At 44.5% G+C, this 21,779-nt stretch overlaps 1 protein-coding gene across 14 annotated transcripts in view; it reads right to left on the bottom strand.

The window, feature by feature from the left end:
- LDB3 (LIM domain binding 3) overlaps nt 1-21,779 on the bottom strand; it is a 161,177-nt gene that overhangs the window by 39,384 nt on the left and 100,014 nt on the right. For 10 of the 14 annotated variants that reach the window (XM_081190846.1, XM_081190852.1, XM_081190853.1 and 7 more), the window contains 2 exons: nt 20,890-20,926; nt 1,718-1,753 (listed from right to left, as the gene is read on the bottom strand). The exons of 2 other annotated variants lie outside the window; for them this stretch is intronic. In XM_081190846.1, the coding sequence (XP_081046972.1) occupies nt 1,718-1,753; nt 20,890-20,926 (73 nt within the window). Of the gene's footprint in view, nt 1-1,717; nt 1,754-11,529; nt 12,464-20,889; nt 20,927-21,779 lie in introns of those variants that run through there. 2 more of the 14 variants (XM_081190851.1, XM_081190858.1) reach the window with 2 other exon arrangements.

Below are 21,779 nucleotides of genomic sequence, written 5' to 3'. Positions count from 1 at the left end.
GATTTCATAATGAAGACTGTGGTTTTTCTGACATTTTTGTTGACATCATAGATACAAAAGCACCTGAAAATATGCCATATTTCCGTGGTAAATACATTCTACTAGTGGGAAGAGAAAGAAAATAACCACTAGCTTTGTTTTACAATCCCTTGTCCAAGAGTGCACATACTGTAGTGCTTAAATGGGTAGATTCTATAGCAGTTCTTATGCTTCCACTTGCTCATGAAGTTGTGCAAACTCCTGGACAATTTATTGTGCAAACAGGGGGGGGGGGAAATAGGAGGAATGAAAAAAAGAGAATATTTTTATATGCCACAGCGGCAGCTAGAATATTAATAGCTAGGAATCGGAAAAGTGAAATAGTACCAACAAAAAGGGAATGCCAGGATAAGCTATTTGAATATCTTGAGTTGGCAAAAATGACGGATGAGATTAGGAGACAACCTAACCAAAAATTCCAAAAGGAATGGGGAATCTATAGAGATTATGTAAAAAAAACCAGTGTCTCCAAGTAAAAACTTGGATTTGCTTTGAATAATATTTGCAAACCACAATATGGATTATTAGTATAGTATGTGGAAAATAGGAGAAATGAAGAAAGGATAAAAGGAGAAGTTCAAATAGATAAAATAGACCCACTTAGAGGAAGATGGAAGTCTATTGGAGAAGACAAAGAATTCGGATTAAAGAATATGGTGACATAAGTCTGTACATAAGAATTTATGGATTTGTAGTTGTATGTATGCTTTTTGTATTTTGTTTCTTTGTTTTTAATATATTTTATTAATTTGGTAACTTTACTGTTTATGTTTGTCTATTAAGTAAGAAAATTAATAAAAAGCTATTATGTGTGTGTGTGTGTGTGTGTGTGTGTGTGTGTGTGTGTGTGTGTGTGTATGAATTTGGTTTTAATTTTCTTGTGCAGGGTGTTAAAACAGAACTTCCATGAGCTGAAGATGCCCTTTGCTTGAAGATGCACTTATGGATCCAACCCACAGCCTAGGAGTGTCTTCAGAGAACTGAGAAATCTAGAAACTTGTTAGAACTTTCTTTAACTGTCAGGTAAAATGGGAGGTCCAAATACTGAAAAGCAGGAGATTTAAGTCATAAAGCAAAACAGTGAGTCATGAATGGAGGAGATGCATGGTGAACACAGACCAGCTGCACAGTGATAGCTGAACTAACCATATTTCAGCAGTAACATGTGCTGTATAGTACAAAAAATAAAAAATAAACAGGGAAATGGGTGTGACTTGCAAACACCCCTATTATGTGTCCCCTCCTAATTCAGCTGTGAAATTTTCGAAGAGAAATTTAGAATGAAAGCACAAGAGAAGAACCATTCTGTTACTTGACCAGAAAGTTAGGGGGGGGGGAATGTAACTAAAAACACTTCTAAATAAAATGGTGCAGAATTCCAGTGGATTTACATTTGAAAGGTTAACATCTATCCTGATTGAAACCAAGACCAATCTCTTTCTAGAGGACAGTTTCACAGTGCAGACACCCCTTTTTATCCACTATAAACATGTATTCTAATCTGTTCAAACAGTTCATAAATCAAATAACCCCAAATCTAGGATAAAGTTAAGAGGGCTTCAACCCACTGATGAGCAGGATTTAAAGGCATATAACTATTTGCTGGGTGTGACCGTTCTGTGTCCGAGGGAAAGCATCTGTAATAAACAGGGGAGTCAAGTCTACAAAAACACATTACCTGTTTTCGGGAGATCCAGCAACATTTTTCTTGCCACTGTGGAAGGAGGGGAATATAGTATGAATACAATTAATGATTGTTCCTGTGGTGGGAGAACTATTGAATTGTGCTGAAAGGTAGGTGGTACACGGCTGGCTCCAGCAGTTCGCAAAGCAGGGATGGTTGTTGTTAGGGTCCAGACACAGATAAGGGGCTCACTGAGAACATCAGGGAAAACAATTAAAAATGCAGGCCTAATTTCTCATTAGGTGGTACACCTGCACCTGGACTGCCCCACTTCAGACTGCAGGGGAGCTGGGAGATCCAACAATTCAATGTCTCTCTGTACAAAATATTAGTAAATCCATGCACTTAGAAAGCTAGATTACAAGGGGTCTAATCTAGCCGAGCCTTCTTTCTGACAGGCTAGTTTTCTATGTGGAGGGTTGAGGATTTCTTTGGGGAGGAGGGGGTAGGTTGTATGAAAGAACATTCAGTCCCAAGAGTCCCCATCTGCAGTGGTAACAGAAAATTTAATGGATTGAAATTTCAGTGAGAACTAGCACCCCATAAACTAGTTAAAGGAACCCACTGGATATCTATTGCCATATATTCTGTCTAGAGTAAGAATTAGGGTTGAAATGTTTACATTCTCTGCATGTTTGCAGAGAATTACGACCTATTGTGACCAGTGGGGTTTACTGTCAGGTAGGTCTGCATACTGCAAGTCTTAGTCGATAATTAATCAACCAATTAATTAATCATTCACTCAATTCAAAAGGTGCCCCCCATTAAGTGGGAAACACTTTTTCTTTCCTTTCAAAGGCTGTTAATTATTTTAATACAAATTCCGGGTGGCAGGCATCGTCTTAGAAGATGAGTTCCCTCCGCCCTTCTCTCATAGAACAAAATGCCTCATAGAAGATAGTAACTGCTTGCTATTAGGGATGGACAAATTTGTCAATTTCAGTTTCTCTCAGTTTCCCAACTTTAGGTTCAGTTTCCCCCTTTTCTGCACCCATTTGCAAGTGCTTCTTTAAAGCCTACATTAAAAATATGCATTTTCATATGCATTTCTTCTGATATGTGCAGTCTTTGCACACAAATTTGCCTAATATACACATTTTTGCAAGCAACTTCCCCTACCACAAAGCGGCTTGGAATGTTATTTTCAATGATATATGCATTTTTGGGCATACTTTTTGCGTGGAAAAACACTTCACAAAATTCTGAGAAGTGTAGATCTTGAGGGCAGCTGCATCTTGGTTCAGGAAGTGCAAACTAGTTATAGATAAGCATCGAAATGCAAGCTGAATGAATTTCTCCCCGTGAATGATTTTCTGCTCTGTTCCTAGCTGCAATACATGTATGGCTAATCTAAATAATGCGTGGGGAACCTGCGGCCCTCCAGATGTTGATGGATTACAACTCTTATCATTCCTGACTACTGGCCCTGCTGGCTGGGGTTGATGGGAGTGGTAGCCCAGCAAAATCTGGAGGCTGTGAACATTTCCCGTATTTTTCGCTCCATAAGACACATTTTTCCCCCTCCTAAAAAGTAAGGGGAAATGTGTTTGCATCTTATGGAGCAAATGCAGGTGGGAGGCTCTGCTCAGCGCTCCCTTTAAAGAGCCGGGTGGAGCATGTGTGCGGCTCTTGGGGGCTTTTCCCCGAGGAGGGAGAAGGGCAGCCCGTCAGTCCCTTCTCTCTCCTTGGGGAAAAGCCCCCAAGAGTCGCACACACGCTCTGCGCTGCTCTTTAAAGGGAGCACGGCTCTTGGGGGCTTTTCTAGGACGTGGGGGAAGGGACTGACAGGCTGCCCTCTGTCCCTTCCCCCACCTCCCGCAAAAGCCAGCAAGAGCCGTGCGCTCTTTAAAGAGTCGCGCCTAGTGTGTGTGCAGCTCTTAGGGGCTTTTCCGTGAGGTTGGATAGGGAACTGACGGGCTGCCCTTCTCCCTCCTCGGGAAAAAGCCCCCAAGAGCTGTACACACGCTCCGCGTGCTCTTTAAAGGGAGTTCAGCTCTTGGGGGGTTTTCCTAGAAGCCAGAACAGCAGAGGGATCGCTGCACAGCGATCTGTCTTGCTGTTCTGGCTTAGCCGCGTGAAGCCTCTTCAGGGCAGCGGGATGAAGGCTCCCCCTCTCTTGAAGAGGCTTTGTGCGGCTATCCCAGAAGCCAGAACTGTTCTGGCTTCTGGGATTCAGAATATTTTCTCTCTCGTTTTCCTCCTCCAAAAACTAGGTGCGTCTTATGGTCTGGTGCGTCTTATAAGAGCGAAAAATACGGTAATCAACAGCAATAAAAGACCACTACTGTTATGGGAGCAGCTAAAGAGAAACTTTGGTTTCCTGTTTCTGATGTACTTATGTACTTGGTCACTTAATTAAAATTGAAGTGTTTATAAATCAGGTGCTTTGCAGATATACAGTAGGATAAATAGACATATGCATTTAGATCTTTAGTTTTGAGAACTGTCAATCCTTTTTTAAAAAATAGACTGCCATGTTATTGTTTGTTTATTTTTAAATACACACCAGTAAACCCCATGCTCTACCAATACATTGACCTAAATAAATTACTGAGCCATTGTGATGGCACCCATTTACTGGGGGTATAGTATTACATTCCTCCAAAATGCCCATCCTTTGTGAAACACCTAATAGTTGATGGACTCCATACAGATTTCAGTGATTTGTGCCCAATTGTGTACTAATTGCCACTGACGTCCAACTCTCAGCTTGGTTTCCAGCTCTTGGAATAATTGCGTAGGTGCAGCAGTTTACATCTTTGGATCTCTCCAGAATTGAGGATCCTTCTTGCTTTGTCAAACAAAGCACTTAAATTATAAAGCTTTTCCTCAGGAGTTCTGATGCGTGATATCAAACACAGGGGAGATGCACACCTGACAATATCCCACCAATCTATTACTATTGAGAAGATCTATTACTGTGAGAAGATGGTCACTATGCCCATCAGCTAGCTACGCTATGCATTCTTCATTTTGAAGCATGAGAATGGAGTCCCTAAATCAAGCACTACTTATTTTCCATTGAAGCAGGGGCATTACAAACATGGAAACAGCAGTACTTTGGCTACACCAACCCCTTCATTTGTATATGCTCTGAAACTGGCCAGTCCAGGGGTGGTGAGATTTGTGTTCAACACAGATGTATCAACCAGCCTCGGACTTCAAGTTGGGAATAAGAAATTCTGACCAAAGTTGCCTATCCCCTGTTATGCAGCTATAATATACCACATAAAAGCTGTATGGGCAAGCCCAAGTTATCAATCCACTTGCAAGGTTACATATAGAACAGCAGTCAGGCTCGGTGGTGTGCGAGTGTGTATGTTAGACAAAGTAGTCTGTGAACGAAAAGAAGTGTTAAAATAATATACCAAGAACCAAAGGGCATGCAAAAAACATTTTAAAGATAAACTTCCACACCCATTCAGCTTGGGGGTGCGAGGAAATCTGAAGCAGTTTATTTCCAACATAGCCAAATTTACAGCAACATAAAGCAAATGATCCAGATCAAAGACAAGACCAAAGATTAGGCTTCTAGCAGCATTAGGCCTCTAAAATTATGGAAAAGGCACCGGGGAGTGGGAATCATTGTAGGCTATGCTAGCCTAAAGGTGAATTTGTTTTATATTTCTGTTGCTCCTGTTCCAATGCAATTTTTGGCATCGCCCTGTAACAAGGTCCTTATGGAACTAGTCTGAATGGTGACAATTCCAACTTAATTTTCAGCCTTCCACTACATATGTGTGGTGTTGATGTTTAAGCTTGGGCTCAGAGATCCCGTGAGCAGAATTTTGCTTACAGGGGATCCCTGCTGGAAGAAGAGGGGCGGCCATTTTGGCTGATTCCTCCTTCCCCCTACAGCCCCCCTGAAAGGCTGTTCTGTAGGGTTGCGGGGTCTGGGACCCTCCTGGAACAGTGGGGGATCAGTGAGAATCATCCCCTTCTTCCAGTGGAAGCCTCTGTTGGATCTCAGTCCTTTCTGTGACTGTCAGAACGTCAGGTTCCTCAACCCTTTGTGGTGGCTGCAGTGACACCCAGGTCCATGTGCATCTAACTGGAGGAGATCAATAAAATAGGTGTGACCGAGGACAGACAACTGTTTAACAAGTGCACTCAGTAAACTGGTCCTCTGCTTACATACCAGCTTTGCGCACTGCAAGATGATGAGTGAATATAAACGATAATTTATCAATTAGCAAACTCTTGAAGTGCAATAGAACTTTGCTCCTTATGCTAGTCGTCTGTATCATCCTGAGAAATAGTAAGGAATTTTTTTTTTTTTGCTACTCTTTTGCACTTAAAGCTGGGAAAGTAGGCGACTGGCATGATTGTCTACACTACCCGGCAGGGTGATAAAGATGGCCAGCTATTTGAGTGGCAACGTTCATCCATTGGCAACCATCATCTTGCAGTGGGGGAAAAGTGAATCTTACAGAAATTGTTCTTTTAAGTGTCTGTATCAAAGGAGCTACTGAATGATGACGGCAGGGGAGTTGTGAAATTTAAAATGAGAGAGAATGGCATGAGACAATGCAGGGGGGAAATACAGTCCCTTACAGCAATGCAGAAGAAAAGGAAAATATTCAGAGTTGTGACAAAAGGAATCAGCAAGTGCAGATCTCAGCGGGCAATTCTCTATTCTATTTTGTTTTTAAACTTTACATGTTAATCTTTCTTGATGTGCTAGCAATGGGCTATATTAGACGGTCGAACGGAAGAACAACAATTACTGACTATAAACCCAGCTGCCGAGCTATAAGTGCTTTCTGGTGCAGATATCAAGGGCCAGTTCACACATGCGTGTTCATCACTTGATGGTTAGAGAGCATCAAGGGATGACTTGCATATGCAAATAGGCCATTAAAAACTAATCACTACAGGTAGAACTTTCACGTCACCTCAACCACAGTGCTTTTCAGTAGTTTGTTCACACATTCAGCTGACGGTGTTCAAGTGCTGAACAATCAAGCATATGAGAACCAGCCCATTTGGCTGCAGTTGATCTACTTGCTATTGCCATCTATTTTCTGATTTATTATGAACTGCTCCCCCCCCCTTTGGCTCTTTATCATGACAAAGAACTCAGCTAGATCGGTCAAGAAAAAGTGTTTTATATGCATTGTATATGCATTATAACACTGCGACAACACGTTTAACCGAAACGCTTCTTTGATGTGTCTAGATCCAGCCAAAGACTACAAACAAGACTTTAGATAATGTTTGGGGATAATGATACCTAGTCTTGTGTTAAGTGAATATAATGGGCCAAGCAATCCCTAGTGTAATTAGTGAAAAACTTTTGAGCCTAGTAGTCAGATATTACATTATAAGATTGGTACAGGAGAGAGAGAATGCTTTGGACAATATGGTTTTATTTCATTAGAAGCACCAATTAGCTTGCTGTTATATGTGCAGAATGGGACTCATTCTACAGAGTTGCGGCATTATCTCAGGGCCAGGGCCAAATGTGGCCATCCAGGCCTCTGTAACCAATCTTTGGGACTCTCCCTGGGAAATCTGCCTCTCAGGCACAGCAATGACCCTGCCCCATTCCCTCTTTCCGCCCCCATCTACCTAAAATATGTCACTGGCTTCAACTGATATTGCTTGCTTGGGTAAGGAGTGGGGCAATGCACACATGCAAATGTAGAAACTTCTGACTTTTGTGTGGGTGTACAAAGGCGTCACATTTCTTGGTGCTCCACACAGTTGTGCCTCTGGCCCCTCTGATAGGCAGCACCCCAGGAGAGACTGGGAGAATGCGTCTTTCAGACTTTGAAGGGTCACCCATCACTGTTCTAATGGGCAGAGCCTCAGGCAGAATGAGACGGGCAAATGCTGGACGGTTCAACTGCAGGCAGTAACTGGTAGAAGACAAAACACCCCGGTTTCATTTTGCCACCTTACTCTGCATAATGTTGTGATCAGGGTGGGGGGCAGAAAAGTTGCCCTTTCCCCTCAGGCATGAAAAGTTAAGAAACAGAAGCAGCGCTTGCCAAAATGAACAACATATACTTTGCCACAATATTAGCTTGCATGGCGAACATAGGAAAGCCAACTTTTGTCAGAAGGCATTGTGGTTAGTGCAGATAGGAAGACAACAAAATGCTACATCGGAAACAAAACAATGTGGCAGAAAACTACTATAAACTCACGTGCTAACAGCCAGCGATAAGGAAAGCCAGTCAACTCAAGTCAATGCCAGAGATTCATTTCTGCAACATTAATTAATTTAGTCAGGGCTGTGTGCTCTTTATTTCTGGTCGTTTTCTAAAATTAAAATTCTACTCCAAGATCGCTGGAATTTTGCCCCAAGAAAAATGGAAGGCTGCAATCCATATCAATTTATGTATATATGTATTTGCTTATTTTCATAATCAGTCGTAGAGAATGCAGGGTCTAAAAGCTTTATAGGATCTGATTCATGACAATGGGAGGCACTAAGTAGCCCCCCCCTTTTGATTTGATATTTCACCAGGCATTTCCCACACTTTTTAAATTAAAAAACAAACCCAAACTTATACTCACATGGGCCAGAAAATTACTTTTTTAGGAAAAATAAAAATGAAGGCCAAAGTTCTCAGGACACTTAATTTGATATTCTCTATAAAATTTGGTGCCCTTTCTGCATTTGCACAAAATGAAGAACTTACACAGCCCTGAATATAATGTTAAGGCAAATGAAAGCACTGGCTTGATGCAGGCCAATAATGAGGGTATATCTGTAGACAAATTAAAAATGGCTTAAGAGTCATCTCCCTAGGGAACTCTAGTTCTGAGAACAGAGAGATCTCAACATCGCCAGCAATTGACAGTTCCCAGGATTCTTTGGGAATGGGGTGGGAAGCCACAGTGGTGAAACTGATTTAGAAATTAAGTTTATAGTGTAGGTATACCCTGAATGGTTTGCTTTGGCCAGCGGGATGCATTAAAGAGAAATGGGTTTGGCTTTCAATCTTGAAAGCTTCAACATGGCACAGAAACAATCCTAGTGGAAGCCTCTTCCACTGGTCCAACCAGGAAGCAAAATTAACAATGTAGGAAAGTACCTGAACTCTCATCCAGGACTCTCATCCAGAATCCAATAAAGACTTGGTATAGAGTTGTAGAGATGTCTGGCTTGATCCTGATACAGTGATACCTCGCAAGACGAATGCCTCGCAAGACAAAAAACTCGCTAGACGAAAGGGTTTTTTGTTTTTTGAGCTGCTTCGCAAGACGATTTCCCCTATGGGCTTGCTTCGCAAGACAAAAACGTCTTGCAAGTTTGTTTCCTTTTTCTTAACACCGTTAATACATTTGCGACTTGACTTCAAGGAGCAACTCATAGAACGCGGTGTGGTAGCCTTTTTTGAGGTTTTTAAAGACTTTGGTGATTTTTGAAGCTTTTCCAAAACTTTCCCGACACCGTGCTTCGCAAGACGAAAAAAATCGCAAGAAGACAAAACTCGCGGAACGAATTAATTTCGTCTTGCGAGGCACCACTGTAGCTCTAATCCCTCCTCTTGGTAAGAACTACCAAAGCTGCACTATTTGTCTCCGTGGAAGCAATTGCCTTTTCTGTATACTTTTAGATCAAAAGCCGCGAGCGTTTCCTCTCCTGTGGAATGTTTGCAAGGTAGTCAGCACCATCTTCCTAAACACCTTGCGCCCTCAGCCCACAACTGAGCTTGCGATTCAGAGACATACACCTGAAGCGTCCATGATGTCCACACTGGGGTTTTCTCAGAAAGCCTTTTCTCTCAGTGACAGTCGGCACAATCAGGGCTGGTCTTAAAGGGGTGAAGGGCCCAGGGCAAATCACACTGTGTGTAGTCCCCCCCCCCCATTGCCTTGACCTCCCCCTGCTCTGCCACCCCTCTTCCTCTCCTCACCTCCCCCCCCCTAACATTTCCCCCTTTCCTTCTGCTTTAGCGATAAGAATGACAGTAAGGCCCCCCACCTCCTCCCTCCCTGCCTTGTTCTAGGAACTGAGAAGGCAGAGACCCTCCTTGTGTGGGTGAGAGACAGATGGGTTGCTGGCTGTGGCACCCAACATGCCCCCTCCCCATCCAAGCACAAGGCCAGGTCTGGCCCCAGCCAATCTCCCTGGCCCAGTCCCACCAGGGATGTCCCCGACCACAGTGGTCTCTCAGGGTTCTGTTTTAGAACATTGACTGCAGTGTTTTATCATCCTCTGCCCAAGCATGTGCCATTTTAAAAAATTAACTTATCAGCTAAATTTCTATCCACGCTTCCTCCCGAAAGAAGCCTTGCTTAACTGTCATGGCTACAACTGGGACTTATAACTGGCAAGAATGCGAGAGGGAGAGGAGGGGTGATTTGAAATGCAACTGTGACACTATCATATTTAATTTCCCCTACGGAAAAGGCAAGGTGTGGGGGATAAAAAAAAAGCACAATGGGAGAAAAATGAGGCACACAGAAAGGTTCTTAATAGTAAAGGTAGAAGCTAAGAGGTCACCTTAGTCAGACAAGTTAGAATAATAGAATTGCAATGCAGGGATCTTTCACCCAACATATGGTTTGACCCCACAACCCTTAGATCATGAGTCTCATGCTATATCGACTGAGCTATCCCACTCGGGTTGCTCCGTATCGGCTACAATGACTAGCTCTGGTTTTCCATGGTTTCAGACAGGCGTCTTTCCCATGGCTACGTGGAGATGCCAGGGAACCTAGGGCCTTTTGTATGCAATGTTGGTGCTGTATGACTGAACGGTGTCCCTGTCCCACTGAGGCATGGCTCTTCTCCTGGGCTAGAGATGTGGAGATGGAGAACATGGGTCTGCCCTGAAGCACAACCCAATAGAGGTCTTTGCCCACACAAGTTCACCCCAAATAGCACAACTGGCTGTATGCTAGGAGCTTGGAACTACCTCTTCACCCCTCCCAATCCAAGTCCTTCAAATATTTGGAGGGGGAAAAAATAGATGTTCTGTTCTCTTTCCCAAATGGGCACCTAACCTTTGGTTGTTGTTCCACTTGCCCCCTCCCCAAGAGTTCGGGAACAGTTTGGTGAAATGAACAGAGAAAGTAGAAATGGGAGACTTCTGGCCGCACCAATGACAGGAAGACTTGTGCCCCATTGATGAGGACTAAGCTTTTGCGCCAAAGAACAGGAAGTGGAGTGCTAAATACTCGCAGACATGGGGGTAGTGTGAACAGTGTAACCCTCAAGTTACGAAAATAATTAAGGAATCTGTACTCAACCAGGCAGAAAAAACTGCGAAGCCAATCTCCAGTACAGATTTAGGCATTGCGGGAGGGCAGGGGGAAATCAGTGGTTGTAGCTATGCATTTGTACATACGTTCAGCCATGGGCGTAGCCAAGGGGGTGGGCAGGAAGGGGCAGCTGCCCTCCCCATCAATAAAAGTCAATAAAAAATACATAGCCAACTGAGGTTCTGCCCCCCACTAACAAGAGGCCTGCTTCCCACTAACAAAAATTCTGGCTACGCCCATGCATTCGGCAGCTCTGAACTCTGTCAGGAGAGATTGGCTGTTGTTGTCAAAACAGCTTGTCTAGCAAGAAAGAGAGACTGGGCAGGCCTAAATGGAGCCCCACGTTCTCTTCCCCAACAGCTGTTTGGCAGAATGCCTTATCTTTCTGACTGGTGGTAGTAATGTGCTATATACACGTAGCCCTGTCTGTGTGCAAGTTTCCTTAGCCTCCTAACTGGATTGCTATTTGGCTCTGTCCTTTCATATTTACAGCAATTAAGGATAGACAATAAGAAGACTAATAAAGGAGACTTTGGATGTTACGAAGCAAGGTAACTTAAGGTAAAAAGGCACGTAAGGTCATCTGTTTTTTAGAGTCTTTATTTCAGGTCAACCACACTGCTATATACAGAGAAAAGTGGGTTTCAAAGCAACTGCGAATACAGAACAGGCAAAGTTTTGTCTAAAAGTTATGCCATGCTTTTTAAAAATCCAGCGCACAATTTTTCCTCATATTTCCTCATTTCTTCTGGGCCAACATTACAAGGTTTTGATATCTTGTGCCTTTTGCTTCTCTAATTCCTGAGCTACCACCTCCCACTTTACACTCACAGCAAGGTTCAGGTTTCAAAGGCGACACCTTAAGCCTCAGCGCTTAAAGATATGCCACAGACAAGGAAAAAAGAAATTAAACCCTGGACATCAAATGTCTTATCTAAAATGACATCATTGAACTACGCCAACTAAGAGGTCTACATATTTGGCAAGCCCAAGCCCTAGGCACACTTTCCATTCCAACTTCCTATTTCCAGTTTTATTTAATCTGCAGGAACATACTCTGGAGCTATTTTATATATAAATATACTTGCTCGCAGAAATCTGCCCATCTCCCTGTTTCATTTACATTAGTTAAAAGCTAGAAATTATAATAGCTAAGCCAGTCAGCATTTTCAAGCTACACTATACGTGTGGTGAAGGCCAATCTAATCCATTTTACAATTCAGAGGACTTACAGGATGGTGGAGGGAAACCAGCAACAGAAAACAAAAGACAAGCACTTTGAGGGAAAAAACAACACCCAGTGTTATGCCTTCCTAGTGTATCAATATACGGAATACTCCTAGGCGCTAACTCAGGAGAGCAGTTTATTCTTTATAGAGCAGGTCTGTCTTGCACATTTGTTTACTATTCATAGGATTTATTTAGCTTTTGACATTAAGGATTTGCGCCGAAAGGCCGTGATGCCAGTTGCGCAATTTCGCAAAGCGTGGGCTGTTACGTTCCGTTTCAAACCTTTCCCTGTGGCATGAAGAAAGAGACAGAGGGAGAGAGAAAGAGAGAGAGAAAGAGAGGGAGAGAAAAAGGGAGAGGAGGAAGAAAGAAAGAAAGGGGTTAGGGACAGTGGCTACCGCTCCCCTGCCTTACAACTAGGGCAATGGCAATTTATTTGGATTTAAGTTGCCTCAAAAATCAGCGCAAAAGAGAAAAGAAAAGGACAAAAAACAACACCACCACCAACGAGCCTTTTGAAGAAAAATTGGGGTAGTTTTTCATTTTAAAATGCTCAGCTTAATTTAAACACAAATTCCTGCCCCTTAGTCTGAGTTTGGCTTGGCTTGACAGGGCTGCTTTTGCTAGGAACTCATAAGTGTATAGCCTCATCATTTTCCTGCCAGCAAATTTCCGTCTGATTAGGCGGCAGAGTTTTACAGCATGCAAGAACAAAAGCAAACAATTTAAAGCATTCTAGCATCTAAGTAAGCGTACGGTAATTCGTATCCAACGCACACCAAACACAAATCTCAGCAGCTGTTTAACAGATATTTTCCCATTTCTGTTATTAAAGTGTGACCGATTAGAACAGCCTTACACCAACCTGGTGCCTTCCAGCTCCCATCAGTCTCAGCCAGGTTAGGGATGATGGGAGTTTGAGTCCAACAGCTTCCAGATGACACCAGGTTGGAGGAAGCTAGACCAGAACTAGCACAACAAGCTTTGGGTAAGCTCAGAGGCAGAATATTTGACCAAGATGTTTTGGCATCTAGGACAGAGAATCCAAAGGCATCCCTCTTGCAGTAGAAGGGAAGATAATATATCAACAGTGCAATCCTATTCAAGTTCCATTGAGCTCAATGGGCCCTACTCCCAGGTAAGTGAGGATATAGGGTTGCAGCTGGAATAACTTGCAATTTGACACCCAAAATTGCAGGCCTATAAGTGGCTGCTTCACTATGTACAGGTATAATTCTGCAATGTGTCTGTTAACCCCTATGAGTTTCAGGGGCTCTCAGCAATCTTTCCACAAATGTTAAAAATGCACAGAATCTGCCAGGCATTCTACAACTCTGTGGATTGATCTGTGCCAGTAGTTTAGTGGGACGACCATACAGAGCTGGAAAAATTAAGAGAGACAGGTAAACGAGAACGAAGAAGAAGAAGAGGAAGAGGAAGAAATAATTCGTATGATTATCTCAATGTTTGTTTATCTGTTAATAAGTTGTTTAAAAAGAAGAAGTCCCTGGAGCCCCAAAATATCCTTATTTTGATGCAGCACTGGAGCGTGAAACTGGTGAGATGAAAGAAAAAGCACACCCCTGTTCATATGTTATGCCTTCTCCTGATGGGGTTCAGTAAAACATGATGAAATGGAAAGCCCCTTGAATTGAACTTGGTTTCCTTTCTTTTATTTTGCCAAAGAAGACAGATTTGTGGATTTGAAGGGACAGGAATTTGTAGATGGGTTTGCTTTCCCCAGAAACTGGAAATTCTTGCCCTGTGTACAATCTCCCTGAGAGAGTTTGCTCTAAATGAGCAATATGGATTGAGGTGGTCTAAGTACTTATCAGAGTCTGCTATGCTATTGAGGTAAGACTCAGTGATGCCCCTTTCCCTGCATCTTGACACCAGATCTGACATGTTGTTAATTGCGCAGATATAATTAACAGGTATGCTTAAAAACAAAGGTAAGCAGTAGCTGCACTCGTAACATAAAACTAGATAACGGGATAACAGCCGCATGGGTGTTAATTGTGTGAATAAATTGATTGTGCCCAAGCAGCAGCAGCAGCAGCAGCAGCACTGCAAAGGGTGTGGGTCCAAATTGCTGTGATCCAAATAAAAACTGTCCCCACCGCCAAACATCTGTATGGAGAGAAACCTCCATTGGCACCTATGGAGGCTATCTGGCTGATGCAAATGGCAACTTTGAGGGATCAATGTCCATTGAGATCATGGCAAAGAGCAGTGTTTCCCAACCGGTGTTCCGCGGCACACTAGTGTGCCGTGAGAAGTTGGCTGGTGTGCCGTGGGAGGGAGGCGGGCGAGTCGGGCGGTGAGAGGCGGCGGCGGCGAGGATCCGCGTCGAGCCGGGGGCGGCTCCGCGGTGGTGGTGCCGAGGTTTCTCTCTCCATTCTCCCCTCACACACACACACAGGAAATAACAGAGGATCAGCTGACAGGACCCAGCCAATGGGGCGGCGGCGGGGCAGCGCGTGCAAAAGGGAGGAGCGCGAGACAGCGGACGAGGAGGAGGCCGGCATGTCCGGGCAGCAGCAGCAACAACAGCAGCAGCAACTCCCGGCGACGGCTCCTCAAGCCCCGGGCAACCCTACTCCCTCACCGGCCTCGGCCGCCCTCCTGCTCCACCCGCCGCCGCCTCCCCCGCCGCCGCCGGCCACCTCGGCCCCGCCGCCGCCCCCTCCTCCGCCCGCTATCGCCGCCACCACCACAACAGCCGCCGCCGCCTCAGCTACCGCCGTCCCTCAGTCCCTCGCTTTGCTGCCTCCTCCTCCCCCACCCCCAAAGCTTGGAGGTTCCCCGGCAAGGGGGAGGGAAAAAAATTGAAAACTTTCACTTTCGTGCGTCCCTCCCGGCGTGACGCTGCGCGCTGACGTCACGGGGCTGTAATGGTGGTGTGCCGCAAGATTTTTTTCCTCAAACAAGTGTGCCTTTGCCCAAAAAAGGTTGGGAAACACTGGCAAAGAGGGAAGTTCCCCATCTCTATAGTACAGCTTGCTACCATGCCAATGGTTTCTCCTGGGTCCTAGTGTCTGCCCTTCTTTGGCTGCACACAGAGGGCTGACAGGACTGAGTGGAAGCAGCCAAGAAGGCTTGCTGGTGCCTCCCCACATATGACCTTTGAACTCCCCCTCCACTGGCATTTGGCTGACATGCCACACTGATGTAGCTTTGCCCTTAAGTCTGTCATGGCAAAAAAGTGTAGGAGAACATGATGGATTCTAACTGGCTACCACTCTGCTACCAGAAAGCGGGTTCAGGATTCAGGATTGGTGGCTTGTTTGTTTTTTAAGTTTCTAAGTAACATATGAACAGGACCTTGGTTACCGTCGAAGCCAAAAGAAGCACAAACAACAAACAGAATAAACAGTGGAAACCAGACCTTGAAAAAAGGCTTTGAAGGCGATACACAAAGCACAGACATATTGGGGAGTCCTTCTAATGTACCATTTCCAAGGCATGACTCCCCATCCTAGTAAACACGGAATGCCCTCCAAGTGGTGCCATCAGGCCAGGACTTTAGGGCAGCCCAACTCAGCACTGGAGGGCCTGCAAATGTAGCATGGCCTGGCTGAGAACATTTGAAAGAAAGTGAAGGGATGCACAAAGCCACCTAAAGGGAAGAGTCTTCCTGCCTCCCCTTTGACATACCACTATGTCCAGAAACTAACTCAACCAGTAGAGGATGGCCCATTAGGGCACCTGGGGCAATACCCCACCAACCTCAAGTCTGCCTCAGCCAGTATCCACCTGCCTAACCACTCCAGGGGTGGTTCTGCTGGTCAGCAGAGAGAAGGGCATGGACAAAACCAGAGTTAGCTGCCTCTGCCTGTCTCTGGCGCCACCTACTGTTAACCTCCCTTCCCAAGAGCTACCAGCCAGCATTGCTGCAGGCCCCCATCTCAAGTATCCTCTTCACCCTTTGTGACGTTTCATGGCGTTCTGGAGTTAAGCCGAGCTTTTCCTCACCTGTAGTTGGTGGCATGGAGTAGGGGCAGGGAAACGAACAGCATAATTGCACCCACAGGATGCTATGTATTGAGGAGGGGAGATGGGAACTCAGCACAGGCCTGTCCCATGAGCCTTATAACATGCAGCTCTGCCCTTAGATGTCTCCAAAGCTTCAACAGTCCATGGCTATCTGCACATCATACCTTTAAAGCATGTTCAAGGGACATCCCTCCCCCCCAAAAACTTTTTGGGGCATTGTAGTTAACTAAGGGCTATTGGGGTGTGAGGGGTGAACTACACTGCCTGGTATTCTTTGAGGGAAAGAATGTGCTTCAAATGTGCTTTAAAGGCACAGCATGCATGCGGTCTGTAGGTGGGAGGGTTGGCTGAAGACCAGAGGTGCCATCTTCTTAACAGGATTGAGGGGGCCCCATGGGCAACACCATGTGATGCCATGACGCCATGCGCATGACACCCTGACGTCGCATAATGCAAGAAGCCAGGGGGCAGAAATTGCCTTGGCCCTTGGCAATTGTCGTCCCTATGCCAGCACCTCTCCTGCCCCACTTGCCCTCACCAGCAGCCCAGCTGCCTTTCAGCAGCCTTCCGTGGGTGGATGTGAAGCTCTGGCTGGCTGTCTCCCTAACAGCAGCACAAAAGAGTCCACAGTGGACCCAGAACTCCCCAGCCTGCCACACCACAGATGCTCCTCGAAAAGCAGAGCAGGAGGCGCACAGCCCCACCAAGCTGCCGCTCTGCTTTGCTTACTTTCCCATTCAGACAGGCTCCACTCTGGTCCTCCCTGTCTGTGCTGCCAACTCTCAATCCCGGACTCACAGAGCCCACAGCAAAAGCATCCTTGCGACGCTGCAAGGAGCCAAGGGCAGAGCCAAATGCCCCTTGAAGTTGGGGGCGGGGTGCTCTGCTTGCTCAAAAAATATTTTTTGGGGAGGAGTGGAAACTGCCTTGGCCCCTAGGAGTTGGCACACCTGCTGAAGACGTTTTGCTGCCTGAGGCAAAGGGCAAGGTGGTGCCTCCTCCAATCTTTCCATGTGCAAAAGCAGTATGGGTTGGAAGCTGACTCTTACTTCAACTTCAGCACAGAAAAATACCCTCCCCTGTGCCTGAGAGCAACAGACTGGCTTGTGAGGTGTAGAACAGGTTGTGTGGCAAACAGAGGTCTCTGTCCTCCAACTTGATCTCCCTGCCACACAACTCCTCCAGCACAGGTTAGCTGAGGCGTCTGCCTCATTCTCCCTAATGACTCTCTCTCTCTCTGTGCCATTTATTTAGTGCACAGTTCTCTAGCTAGGCTGCTCCAAATCAAATTAATAGGAGTCTCCCAAAAGACAGCATTTCTTTTAGAAAGAAAAGCTTACACACACACACACACACACAGCCCATGTCAAGATATCTCCCTCTGTCTCGGCATGATAAAGAATTCAAGAGATGTCATTAGAGAAAGGCAAACTACTTCACAATTCACTGAATAATTCATGGCAACCCCATAACAAAGGAAAATATTACAGTGAATGGGAACTTTACAATCTGAAGCACCACATACTTTCATTCTGAGAAAAGGCCACACATTAACAGTGGTTGGGACTGGTTATGGAGTGACAGTCCCCAGGCCCAAGAGTGAAAAATGTAGTTATTTTCTTTTTTTACTCTGGAACTGCAGGGTTTTTGAGTGGAAGACTATAAGGAAACAGGGAGTTCTGTGGAAAATCATCCAGCCCTTCTGATTTCCCACAGTGAATGAAGTTGAAATACAGAGGCGACACAGCAACAGAGAATAGTATTCATGTGCTAATTAGCAAGCAGATTGTCTCTTACATTGACAGTCTGAAAGGACTTATTTTGATTTTTGTTTGCATCCATCTATGGCAAGCTTCCTCAACCAAATGCCCTGCAGATGTTTTGGACTACAACAGCTGCCTGGGGCTAATGAGAATTGTAGTGTAAAACATCTGGAGGACGAGGCTGGAGAAGGCTGGCACAAGGGCAGGTCAATTTTGAAGAGCCACCACAAGGCGGCATCACCCCACAATTGTTGCATGAAAGTCTACCTGCACAGCCTGAAAGCAGCAGAAAGGAAACATTTTCCAAGATGGGAGAGTATTGCATGGATGGAGACTTTTGCAAGTCCATTTTACTAGTTGCATACTGATGAAAAATATCTTTTTTTTTTAAAAAAAAATACTCATTAATGGTTTTAGGCCTCCTCTCTGAAGACCACACACAGTGAATACTGGAAGAATTACATATTGCAGTTGCCACAGGCTCTCCCACAAGCCCATTGCTTTGGAGGCCATGTTGTACAAAGTTAAAGACTCCACTATAACTATACTACTAACAGTACTGGGAGTTTGACACAGTACTCCATCTTTATCTATCCAACTTTTTGGAATGATGGGTGAATGTGTCTGGTAGTCTATGTTGGATCAGGACGTAGCATACCACTGCAGCAGCCCCTTCTTCTATGGTTTAAAAACCTGCTACTTTGACCACAGATCCTTCTTAGTCATCTTTTAAAAAATGAATCTGCAGGCTCAGGATAGTACTGACTGAATGTGTAAACGCCTACTTTAACCTTCTGGCCCATCATGCCCAAAGTCACAATGTTCACCAGCAGCTGAGCACCCCTGGCAATCATAGTTTGAGAAACAAGTGACATGCACAAGGCTGACAACACACAGCACATGACGCATAGAGTATTGTTACGTACATTCAACAAATTACGCAGTCTTCTATAAATGGATGCATCTGCCTATTTCCACTTCTGAAAACAAAAACTATCATTCCTTGCCTGACTTTCAACTTCAGGGGTTTTAAACCGAACCTTTCCTTTGTTGGCCAATGCAAGTTCTTTGAGGAACATATTTTGCCTTCAAGGGCATGCAAAGGAACAACAAACAGTCTCATATTAATGGGTCAGATTGTGTTACTTGTGAAAACATCTCAAATCCTGGGGAATTGTACAGAATCCAAAATACTTAACTGATGCAGAAGCTATTGCCTTAGTTCATACAGGAGTCATAAACAGAGGCACTACATGGTAAGAAGCCTCTAAGACAGTGGTTCTCAACCTGTGGGTCCCCAGATGTTGTTGGACTACAACTCCCATCATCCCTGAGCTCTGGTCTTGCTAGCTAGGGGTGATGGGAGTTGTAGTTCAACATCTGGGGACCCACAGGTTGAGAAAGGCTGCTCTAAGGTGACTGCTTCTACAGTCCCGCTCAGAGTCCCCATTCCAGCACTACTGTCCCCTTGAGCACCCTGTTCTCCTTCCTGGAAGGAGGTGGGTGGTAGTGCCAAAAGAAAGATGGAAGGAAGCTTTTCTTAGGTGGCTGTAGCAGTTGTCAGAGCTGCTACAGGAACCCAGAGTGTTCTCATTATGCAGAGGCTTTATTTAGGGTTCCTGTGCGAACCAAGTCAGAAATGAGATGTTACAGTAAGTCAGCTACAATCAGAATATCATTCAGCAGAGCTCCAAGGGATGTGCATTTTCTGTCGCTACCCAGCACATATACAGCAAGTGTAGATGCAGTGGAAAAACCCACATGTGTGGATGTCACACATGGCAATCTACATGCAGAGATGGCACACTGATTCTAACGGAATGCCTTCCATGTGCAAATTTTGCAACATGTGATGCAGTTCTCTAGCCTGTAAGCATTCTGCTAAAACAGAAGAAGCCAGTCTAGAGACCTTAATCTTAGAATAAGCGTCTGAGAGACAAGCAAAGCTCCAGTTTCATAAACGCCTGGCACTGAAGGCGAATGGCAGCCAAATGTACCTGCAAACATACATCTAAAAATTTTCTGGTGGGTGGGTGCTTTAGAAATGGGGATATGCATGGAAGAATCACAGGGATGAAACACCAATAAAAGCAAATCTGCAGCAGCGCAGTGGGAACTCTGGCGAGGCAAAATTATAAAACCGATCACAATCCCAAGACCCCGCTAGAAGAATATGCTTAGGGAGGGAGAGCTACGCAAAAAGAGGGTAGACTAGGATCCAGAATTATCTACTCCAGACAGCTACACATAAACTGAATGTAGGAACAAGGTAAATCCTGTAGCCTATTCAAGCTAGACAAGCACAAGTAATGGATTAATATTTGAGCTTCTGTGAGACAGAATATGTGAAAATGGACAAACACTTTACTCTAGTAGCAAAAGCAGTCCTGTATGCTCATACTGCATTATTATGAGAAGAAACAAACCAAATAATCTTGGTTGAGTTGGGTTTTTGCTTTCCCCCGCTTTAGTTTCCATTAAAACAAACTTTAGGTGTTTTAATCATATCGTTGGGAACAACTCCTGTACCGTGATCATCTGTGCATCTCCATTGAAACAAGTGCCAATCACAAGGTCATCCAAATAAATTGCTCATTAAAATTTCAAGACTAGCCACACCATCTTATTACATTTCCATCCACTTAACACAATTTAGGGCAGTCACATGCACACTGGCTCATGGGGGGCTGTCACACAAAATAATCCCACCACAAACAAATGGGAATTCCTTGTGCAAAGACTGGGCACGCCCCCTGAAATTAGGCCACTTTCCCATCTATTCCACCTAGAGACTCTTTGTTAAGCCAACAGCACTTTCATTTTAGTGGTTTGAGTAAATGTAGTAGGCTTCTTAAGAACTAAATTTTCATAGTGTTCAAATTAATGCCAGTTTAGAGCACTAAATATTTGTTATCAGTAAAGAGAAGGCCATAGTACTTGCTGCTAGTTGCCTACCTTGATCTCCTCAGGGCATCTTCATCTGGATCTTGCACTGCAGATGAGAAATTGACTCCATTAGAGAGGAAAAAACAAACAAGACAACTAGGTGGAGATTACAACCTAAGTACAAAGGGAGCAGGAACTGGTAATTCAGGTTCTCTAGGGATCAAATGACACTTTGCATGGGAGATCTGTGATTGGCTCTCCCAATGCTGGCAGGTGTGAATTTCTATTCAGTGGTTTGAATTAAAATAGGAAAAAAACCTACTTTGAATTTCTCTTCCTTTCCGAAATCTGGTTAAAGTGTTAGTTTATTCTTCCTGCTTTAAAAAAAATAAATCAGTTTTCAACTAGAACACCACTTAGGATTTTCTATTTATGTGTGATTTCAGTTCACACTGTTACAACTGGAGGAGGAATAAATTTGTTGGTCTTAATATCTCTTAAGAACCAAAGAAAGAAATTGCAGGATGAAAGGAGGGGTGACCATGATTAGACTTGTCTCAGCAGCAACTTCCCCCCATTGCACCTTAACTTGACATTTTGGAATCTTTTTGTTACACTGCCATTTCAGTCAGCATGTTCTGTCTGAAATGTTAATGTTTTGATTTTGTAAACTGTCCTTCGCTGTCCCTTTACCATCTCATTTCAGGTTTGCTTTTGGAACAGACACAAAACTGATAGCCCTGTTGGATGGTTCACACCCAGATACCAACAAGGGATAAACTTTTCTGCTGACCTTGTTCCTATCTAAGGCTACTGCCTGGCATCATACAGTTCTCATGGACAACTGGAACATCAGGTCACTATGTCAGGGCTTCCTTACCAGTGATTTTATTTTCATCTGTCCAATCAGATGCAGAGGGTAACCACTGGAGAGGCTTGCTAGGCCCCATGGCAATTGG

This window comes from Podarcis bocagei (genome assembly GCF_964188305.1).
Source record: "Podarcis bocagei genome assembly, chromosome: 4".
In the NCBI taxonomy this organism is placed as follows: Eukaryota; Metazoa; Chordata; class Lepidosauria; order Squamata; family Lacertidae; genus Podarcis; species Podarcis bocagei.
Note: the sequence above shows the minus strand (reverse complement) of the source record. Positions and strands in the feature narration are given on the sequence as shown.